Source organism: Bufo bufo, chromosome 3, assembly GCF_905171765.1.
Source record: "Bufo bufo chromosome 3, aBufBuf1.1, whole genome shotgun sequence".
Classification (NCBI taxonomy): Eukaryota; Metazoa; Chordata; class Amphibia; order Anura; family Bufonidae; genus Bufo; species Bufo bufo.
The window spans coordinates 686733559-686744149 of NC_053391.1; the positions used below are offsets into that span (position 1 = coordinate 686733559).

The window sequence follows — 10591 nt, forward strand, 5'->3', positions numbered from 1 at the left end:
CAGGCTGCGGAAAGCCTCAGTGTCCACAAGCCTAAATGGCAACATTTCCAGTGCCAGCAATTTGGAAAGGTGCGCATTTAGTGCTATGGCCTGTGAATGGGAGGCTGGGTATTTTCACTTTCGTTCAAAGGACTGGGGTATGAACATCTGTACGTTGCGCTGGGACACAGAAGTGGATGTGCTAGCTGATGGTGCTTGTGAAGGTCCAGGTGCAGGGCAGGAGGCATTCGGGCCTGCTTCTTGGACAGGGGATTGGCCAGCACGTAACACAGGGGAAGAGGAGGCAGTGGTGTGACCCGCAGACACTAATTGTGGACCCAGGCATTCGGCCCACCTATTATGGTGGGGTCATGCTGGTGGTGGTGAGGTTGCTAGTGTTCATGCCCCTGCTCATTTTGCTATGGCACAGGTTGCAAATGACAATTCTTTTATCGTCACTTTCTTCCAAAAAGCGCCAGACTGCGGAACACCTACCCCTTGGCAAGGGAGATTGCCGCAAAGGGGTGCTCCAGGGAACAGTTGCAGGCCTGTTTGGTGTGGCCCACCTTCTCCCTTTTGCCACTGCCTCTTCCAGCCTGTTGCGGTGCTGCGGATCCCTCCCCCTCTGTACTGCTGTCCTCGCTCGGCTTGCCACCTTCCCAGGTTGGGTCAGTGATTTCATCGTCCACCACCTCCTTGTCCACTTCCTCACTCTGGTAATCCTCCTGACTTGTTGACCTAACAACAACCTCACTTATTGACAATTGTGTCTTATACTCATCGTCAACCTCTTGAGACACTAATTGCCGTTGACTTATTCGCAAATGTGCCTCATCATCATCATCCACCTTGTGAAACACCAGCCGTTCCCCACCGTCATCTTCTTCTGACTGTGGATGCTCAAGAGTTTGGTCATCAGTGCACAAGATCATCTCATGTCCCTCTTTAAACGGGCTTAGAGAGAGGCCCAAATCAAGGAATGGCGATGAAAATAGCTCCTCGTAATATCCGAGTGTGGGATCACTTGTTTGCCAAGACTCTCCATGGTGGGAGGAAGGAGGATCAGGGTGAGGATTCTGTTGACCAGACTCTTGGCTACTGAGGCTGTACTTTGTGGAAGACAAGGTGGTGGTTAACCAACTGGAAGCATTATCTGCTGCAATCCAACCGACCACCTGGTCGCACTGGTGTGACTTCGAGCGTGGTGTCCTGCGCCGCCCTGCAAACTGGGACATGAAGCTAGGTATCGTGAATGAGTGTGTTTCTTGTGCTCTGGCAGCAGGCACAGTTTTACCGCGCCCTGAGCCACGGCCTCTGCGTGCCCCATCAGCAGCACGACCACTTCCCCATCCCTTACTGCTCGTCTTGAGCATATTAAATGGTATATATCTTTGCAAGTATGTCACATGTACAGTAGAGCAGGTTTTGTAAGTGTATGTGCAGTGTCCCACTACGTGATTGTGGGCAACGCAAACTGGTTTTATTGTGTTTTATTGTCATATATTATGCCTGTATGCTGTAATTCATCTCATGTCATATTCTCCCATGTCACAATGTGATTCTACATGTAAGATCCTTTACACGGGCCTAGTTAGGGTGCACTACACTAGTGTTACAGTGTATATATAGCTTAGCTCAGGCCCATCTCCAGTTAAAACCCAGAGGACAGATAGGCCATCTGTCAGAAAGCACTGGAAAATAGGAGTTCAATGACTCTGCAAACCACCTTCAAGTCAGGTTAGAATCAGGATGAGAGTTTTTACCAGCCAAAGACTTTTATTTCTTCAAAGCCTAGTCTGAAGCAGTAGCTTTCTTACATATATATTTAGGAATAAGAGCCTGTTTCTTCTGATGACTTACATTTCCCTACCCCTGTTTGCATGAGACTTTATTTCATACTTGGATGTACTAGAGACTGTTTTATACTTGGATGTAATGTTACTGGGAGCAACGTTCAGTAAAAGTTATAATTTGGATTGCACCATCCTTGTCTCAGTCTTCAGTTCCTCAATTAACACTACAGTAAATGGTTGTACCACCATATAAAAAGGTACTGGCGTCACGGCTACAAGGAACCTTGCCATAGGCACATTAATACAGACCATCAAGGGCACCTCGGACCACCATCTGGCCTGTGTCCCTTACACCAGAGTGTGCCCCAGAGAATCCCTGTGCCGTTCTCCTCATCACTTGTGCGAGCCTGCCCAGGGACGACATAACCGTGAGTAACCAGAACTGTATGTACCTCAGCCCACCTAATGCTCACACCGTGACCTCACGTGTAATTCCCCTGTTGGTCTGGCATACCGCATATGCGCAAATAAATTACACTGAATGTCACAGATATTTAGGATAAGCAAACGTTATACAGGAGATGTAGCGCAGGTAATGTCACTGTCAGCAGCAGCCAAACAATTGCCCTGAATGTATGGCAGCAGCCAGTACGTCCCTGAATGTTTTTTGTCTGCGTAGCAGCCAACAAACGTACGGGGAGGAGACTCGAGCATCGTGCTCGAGCACACACGGTTCGATTCAAAATGGTGTTCGGCCGAGCATGCTCGCCCAACACTAATTGAGACCTGAGCAGTTTCATTGCACCACATAGTAAAATTTTTGTGTCCCCCACAAAGTCAAAATGCTCAGTGTTGTGTCCACTAGAAAATGATAATGGCAGCTAGAAAGTTACGTTGCTGCCTGTGTTTCCACTAGAAAGTAATAGTGCCCCCATTTTGCCCCAAATAGTAATAATGCCCCATTTATGCCCCTTAGAACATAGTGCCCCTATAATGTATTATTGCCCCTACATGCCCCTAAAAGTAATAATGCCCCTAAAAAGTGATATTGTCCCTGAGACCATAGAAAAAGTAATAATGCTCCTGAGACCCCAGAAATAGTAATAATGCTCCTGAGACCCCAGAAATAGTAATAATGCTCCTGAGAGCCCCTAAAAAAGTAGTAATGCCCCTCAGAGCCCCTAAACAAGTTCTAATGTCCTTGAGGGCCCTTAAACAGTAATAATGCCCCTGAGAGTCCACAACATGTAATAATTCCCCTGAGAGTCCCCTAAAACTGATAATGCCCACGAAGGCTCATCTGAAAAGTAATAATGTCCCTTAAAGGGGTTGTTCCACGAAAAATATTCCACAGTTTTCAAACCAGCACCTGGATTTTAATACTTTTGCAATTGCATGTAAATTAAAATTTTGTATAGCTACTGAGTTATTTTATAAAATGTATCTGTATAGCACCACTTCATTTCTTATTTCTTTGTCCTGCTCCCTGAGATGGCCGCACATGCTCAGTTTCATCCTTCAACTGCCTCCTTAGCTGTGATAGGGAGAGCAGAGACACGCCCCCTGAGCTGCAGCAGAAAAGCCACTCCCCCTGAGCTGCCAGTTTGATATAAATCTAGCATAGCAATGAACGGGTAGATCTCTGGACTCACGTGAGGTACAGGGCTGGTTCTAGCTTTGTTGGAAAGAGATTCTCATGTATTATATGATGTCTGATTTTCATTTTTTACATTATTCATGGGATAACCCCTTTAAAAAGAAAATGCCCCCTGAGTTCCCCCTTTAAAAGTGACAATGGCCCTGAGTGCCTACTTACTAAGTAATAATGCCCTGTATGTTTACTTTAAAAGCACTGATGCCCACTAAGTGCCCCAGCGAGGCGACTGAGTCTTCTTGTCTGCACAGTGTCCCGATGCAGGTGGTACAGTACAATGATGTTATTGTCCCATCTGCACTGGGAGGCTGATGTACTGTGTGTGGACCCCGAGGTCCTGTAGACCACAGACCTGAAGCAGCCTGCAGCCTACCAGACTGGGAATGAGGTGGCCCGACCTATGGAGGTGGACTTTTCCTAAATCTTTATTATTGTTGAGCATGTCCACCTAGAATAACAGTTAAGAAGTGACCCCCACCCCCCTATATATTGCATTTCTTGCTGTAATGGTCAGGAAACCTGTGTGACAGCCCTTGTAGAACCTGTAGTGGTGGCCATTATGGTAGTCATCAGACCTTCCTAGAAATCAGAGATGTGGTTGCAAAGATTTTTCTGAAATCGCAACAGAAGAAGACAACTCAACAAATTAGACGTATATGAAATTATTATTTTTTTGGACATTGCAGGACACACACTGGGAAGCCATCCTCTTCCCAGACCCAAATGACTGATAACAGAGAACAACAGATTACTATATCAATTAAATCTCTAATGGAGATGCTTCCATAAAGACTTTTTGATGTGCTTTTTCAGTTCTTCATCCCGGAATCCATAGATGACGGGGCTGAGGAACCTCGGCACACAAGTGAAGACAAAAAAGTTTGTTATTGGCATGTATTCGATCATCGTGGGCAAAAATGTTTCAGTGAGCGTGGACAGTAGGGAAGACATACACAACAGTAACTGAAATGCGTGAAGCATGACGGTCTTTCCAGCTTTGGAAGCAGAAGACGATTGAGAACTTACTTTGCGGGCAACCAGCATGATCTTAACATAGGTAAGTATGAGGATGATTCCCACCAAGCCGAAACATAGGACGAAGCCGAAGGTCCTTATGACGTTCTGAATGGGATTTACCAGTAGGGTATCATGTAAGCAGATGGCATAGCGATATAGATTTGTAACGGATGAGAACATAAAGAACAGCTCGGCACCATGTAGGATTATGAGTAACACCCATATTGAGACATAGGCTATATTCACTCTTTTTTTGGTGCACAGCGCTGCATAGCGAAGTGGGTAACAGATGGCCATGTAACGTTCCAGAGCCATGGCGGCAAGGTTGTATGGAGTTACCCTAAATACACTCGATGAAATGGCATACAAGATGAAGCAGACAGGTACAGGGACATAAAATAAATACTTTGCTGCCATCACTAAGTAGAAGGCCAGGAATAAATATATTGTGTCGTTTAAAAGCATGTAGATGAAGAGGAGATAGCGGGTGCTCTCCTGGAGTTGAGGACTGACGAAGAAGATGTTGAGCATCATGGCCACGAAGCAGATGAAAAAGCAGAGGCCAACTATGATCAAGAAGATGACTGACCATCGGATAATCTCGGCTGTCTTGTTCATGGTGATGGACACTTGGGTGGTGTTGTCTTGAAGGGTTGATGAAGAGTTCACCATAGTTGGAGCAGGGGGGTTATTTCTGCTCATACTGGAACAAGAGGAAAGAGAGATTATGAAGCCCTTATCAGAGACTGCATCCACCAGTAGAGACTACAACCAGAGACTGTAACTGCAAAGCAGTGTGCCCAATACAGACTGTAATAACCAAGCTGTGTGCCCATCAGAGACTGCATCCACCAGCAGAGACTACAACCAGAGACTGTAACTGCAAAGCAGTGTGCTCAATACAGACTGTAATAACCAAGCTGTGTGCCCATCAGAGACTGAATCCACCAGTAGAGACTACAACCAGTGACTGTAACTGCAAAGAAGTGTGCCCAATACAGACTGTAATAACCAAGCTGTGTGCCCATCAGAGACTGCATCCACCAGTAGGGAATACAACCAGAGACTGTAACTGTAAAGCAGTGTGCCCAATACAGACTGTAATAACCAAGCTGTGTGCCCATCAGAGACTGCATCCACCAGCAGAGACTACAACCAGAGACTGTAACTGCAAAGCAGTGTGCTCAATACAGACTGTAATAACCAAGCTGTGTGCCCATCAGAGACTGAATCCACCAGTAGAGACTACAACCAGTGACTGTAACTGCAAAGAAGTGTGCCCAATACAGACTGTAATAACCAAGCTGTGTGCCCATCAGAGACTGCATCCACCAGTAGGGAATACAACCAGAGACTGTAACTGTAAAGCAGTGTGCCCAATACAGACTGTAATAACCAAGCTGTGTGCCCATCAGAGACTGCATCCACCAGCAGAGACTACAACCAGAGACTGTAACTGCAAAGCAGTGTGCTCAATACAGACTGTAATAACCAAGCTGTGTGCCCATCAGAGACTGAATCCACCAGTAGAGACTACAACCAGTGACTGTAACTGCAAAGAAGTGTGCCCAATACAGACTGTAATAACCAAGCTGTGTGCCCATCAGAGACTGCATCCACCAGTAGAGACTACAACCAGAGACTGTAACTGCAAAGCAGTGTGCCCAATACAGACTGTAATAACCAAGCTGTGTGCCCATCAGAGACTGAATCCACCAGTAGAGACTACAACCAGTGACTGTAACTGCAAAGAAGTGTGCCCAATACAGACTGTAATAACTAAGCTGTGTGCCCATCAGAGACTGCATCCACCAGTAGAGACTACAACCAGAGACTGTAACTGCAAAGAAGTGTGCCCAATACAGACTGTAATAACCAAGCTGTGTGCCCATCAGAGACTGAATCTACCAGTAGAGACTACAACCAGAGACTGTAACTGCAAAGAAGTGTGCCCAATACAGACTGTAATAACCAAGCTGTGTGCCCATCAGAGACAGCATCCACCAGTAGAGACTACAACCAGAGACTGTAACTGCAAAGAAGTGTGCCCAATACAGACTGTAATAACCAAGCTGTGTGCCCATCAGGGACTGCATCCACCTGTAGAGACTACCACCAGAGACTGTAACTGCAAAGCAGTGTGCCCAATACAGACTGTAATAACCAAGCTGTGTGCCCATCAGAGACTGCATCCACCAGTAGAGACTACAACCAGTGACTGTAACTGCAAAGAAGTGTGCCCAATACAGACTGTAATAACCAAGCTGTGTGCCCATCAGAGACTGCATCCACCAGTAGGGACTACAACCAGAGACTGTAACTGTAAAGCAGTGTGCCCAATATAGACTGTAATAACCAAGCTGTGTGTCCATCAGAGACTGCATCCACCAGTAGAGACTACAACCAGTGACTGTAACTGCAAAGCAGTGTGCCCAATACAGACTGTAATAACCAAGCTGTGTGCCCATCAGAGACTGCATCCACCAGTAGAGACTACAACCAGTGACTGTAACTGCAAAGAAGTGTGCCCAATACAGACTGTAATAACCAAGCTGTGTGCCCATCAGAGACTGCATCCACCAGTAGGGACTACAACCAGAGACTGTAACTGTAAAGCAGTGTGCCCAATATAGACTGTAATAACCAAGCTGTGTGTCCATCAGAGACTGCATCCACCAGTAGAGACTACAACCAGTGACTGTAACTGCAAAGCAGTGTGCCCAATACAGACTGTAATAACCAAGCTGTGTGCCCATCAGAGACTGCATCCACCAGTAGAGACTACAACAATAACACCCCTGTTGCTCCTAAAGGCTCATTGGCATATACAGTACAGACCAAAAGTTTGGACACACCTTCTCATTCAAAGAGTTTTCTTTATTTTCATGACTATGAAGGCATCAAAACTATGAATTAACACATGTGGAATTATATACATAACAAACAAGTGTGAAACAACTGAAAATATGTCATATTCTAGGTTCTTCAAAGTAGCCACCTTTTGCTTTAATTACTCCTTTGCACACTCTTGGCATTCTCTTGATGAGCTTTAAGAGGTAGTCCCCTGAAATGGTTTTCACTTCACAGGTGTGCCCTGTCAGGTTTAATAAGTGGGATTTCTTGCCTTATAAATGGGGTTGGGACCATCAGTTGCGTTGAGGAGAAGTCAGGTGGATACACAGCTGATAGTCCTACTGAATAGACTGTTAGAATTTGTATTATGGCAAGAAAAAAGCAGCTAAGTAAAGAAAAACGAGTGGCCATCATTACTTTAAGAAATGAAGGTCAGTCAGTCAGCCGAAAAATTGGGAAAACTTTGAAAGTAAGGGCTATTTGACCATGAAGGAGAGTGATGGGGTGCTGCGCCAGATGACCTGGCCTCCACAGTCACCAGACCTGAACCCAATCGAGATGGTTTGGGGTGAGCTGGACTGCAGAGTGAAGGCAAAAGGGCCAACAAGTGCTAAGCATCTCTGGGAACTCCTTCAAGACTGTTGGAAGACCATTTCAGGGGACTACCTCTTGAAGGTCATCAAGAGAATGCCAAGAGTGTGCAAAGCAGTAATCAAAGCAAAAGGTGGCTACTTTGAAGAACCTAGAATATGACATATTTTCAGTTGTTTCACACTTGTTTGTTATGTATATAATTCCACATGTGCTAATTCATAGTTTTGATGCCTTCATAGTCATGAAAATAAAGAAAACTATTTGAATAAGAAGGTGTGTCCAAACTTTTGGTCTGTACTGTATGAAAGCATCCTTTTTATGAACATGAGACCAATATAGAAGCCTTCACAAGCGCACATGTAACAGGTCAGCCAGATTCATAGGTACAAATCTGCTGACAGATGCTCTTAAAATAACTAAATTCTATAGTAAATGGTTGATAATATTGAAAAATTGGACTTTTGGCCTGCCCATTTAAATCCATCGCTCTATGGACCCTAACAGATGTACATTTCCTAATTTTATTTTATTCAAATGAAGTTGGTGACAAGATGGACCTTTTGGCATCTAAGGCTACTTTCACACTAGCGTCATAGGATCTCAATACCGGAAAAAAACGCTTCCGTTTTGTCCCCATTCATTGTCAATGGGGACAAAACGTAACTGAACATAACGGAGCGCTCCAAAATGCATTCCGTTCCATTCTCATACTGGAGAGCAAACCACAGCATGCTTCGGTTTGCTTTCCGTCCTGAGATGCGGAGCACGACGGATCCGTCATGACCCACAGTGCACGTTTTCTCTGACACAATCTGACACAATAGAAAACGGATCCGTCCCCCGGCACTCCCCTCTAATCAGCTGTTTGAGGTGGGTTACCAAGCATGTCGCAGTCTATGATGCTTGGTATTGCAGCCCAGGCCCATTCACTTGAATGGGAATAAGCTGCCCCTAGGCCATTTGACTGATGAATGTGACGTTGCTGGCCTATGAAGAGGCTGCAGCGTTCGCCGGAGCACAGTGGCCTCTTTAAACGGCTGATCTGCGGGCGTGCAGCTGAGTCGGACCCCCACCAATCTGATAGCGAATACCAGGGCTGGATTAAAGGAAGGGCACCTGGGGCACCTGCAAGGGTCACAGTGGTCACAGTGGAGAGAACTGAAGCACAGCGCTGGCCTCAGAGATGCGGCCTCCACACAGGAGGTGAGCCCCACATGTCCGTGCTGCTATCAAGGGAGAAGAGATGGGAGGAGAAGGATGCCACTTTAAGTTTTTCTACCTGTACTCCCATCAAGCCCCTGACACCCACTGTCTCCTCTATCCCTCCCACTGGTGTCTTCCCTCTGACCCTACCCCATAGAGCCCATGGCAGTCTGTGTTTCCCAATACCCTTCGATGTTCCTTCTGTGCCCTCCCCTGTAGACCGGACCCTATTTGCCCCCCTCTATACCTCTCAAACAGCAGCGTCACATCATGTCTCTCCCTTACTCTCTGCACTGCCCCTGCTACCTGTGCCACTTTCAGTTCCTCTGCCCCCAAGGGTGCATTTACAAGACCATATGTATTTTGCCTTTGGCCCCACCTGCTTTATATAACTTATATTGAAAAAAAGTGCCACACATACTTCAAATAATGGCGCTTATTCTGAACATCATATTTCTCTATCTATTTACACCAGAAAACAGACAGAAATGCATTGATAAATCTCCTTCTTCTTTTCTATTACAAAGCTAGCTGCCTGCAGCCACCACTAGGGGGAGCTCAGTGGATAGGAATTAATACAACTACCATAGAAGCTGTATTCTCTTTGCACTGAGCTCCCCCTAGTGCAGACTGCATGAAAATGCAGTATTTACACCCAGGGAACAGAAGAACAAGTTCTGTGCTGGGCTCCCCCTCCCTCCAGGCCCCATAGCAGTTGCATGGTCTGCCTCTATGCAGGTAAGCCACTGACCACAGTGTTTATATCAGACTATGGACCGACTGCAGCTGTTACATTAGACTATGGACCGACCGCAGCTTTTATACTAGACTATGGACTGAATACAGCTTTTACACTAGACTATGGACTGACTGCAATATTTACATCAGACTATGGACTGACCGCAATATTTACATCAGACTATGGACTGACTGACCAGAGAGTTTACACTAGACTATGGACTGACTGACCAGAGAGTTTACACTAGACTATGGACTGACTGACCAGAGAGTTTACACTAGACTATGGACTGACTGCAGTGTTTCCACTAGACTATGGACTGACTGCAGCATTTACACTAGACTATGGACTGACTGCAGTGATTACACTAGACTATGGACTGAATGCAGCGTTTACACTAGACTATGGACTGACTGTAGCTTTTACACTAGACTATGGACTGACCGCAATATTTACATCAGACTATGGACTGAGCACAGCGTTAACACTAGACTATGGACTGACTGACCAGAGAGTTTACACTAGACTATGGACTAACTCCAGCGTTAACACTAGTCTATGGACTGACACCAGTGATTACACTAGACTATGGACTGAATGCAGCGTTTACACTAGACTATGGACCGACTGCAGTGATTACACTAGACTATGGACTGACTGCAGTGATTACACTAGACTATGGACTGACTGCAGCGTTTACACTAGACTATGGACTGACTGCAGCGTTTACACTAGACTATGGACTGAATGCAGCGTTCA

At 45.8% G+C, this 10591-nt stretch overlaps 1 protein-coding gene across 1 annotated transcript; it reads right to left on the bottom strand.

Annotated features, from left to right (window-relative positions):
* Positions 1 to 4194: 4194 nt before the first annotated feature.
* Positions 4195 to 4977, bottom strand: LOC120994045 (odorant receptor 131-2-like). Its single transcript, XM_040422505.1, has one exon. It carries the CDS (start codon positions 4975 to 4977, stop codon positions 4195 to 4197), a length of 783 nt encoding a protein of 260 aa, XP_040278439.1.
* Between the last annotated feature and the right edge of the window lie 5614 nt (positions 4978 to 10591).

Coding starts and splice junctions, on each gene's coding strand:
- LOC120994045 (XM_040422505.1), bottom strand. CDS start 4,977: ATGATGCTCAACATCTTCTTCGTCAGTCCTCAACTCCAGGAGAGCACC.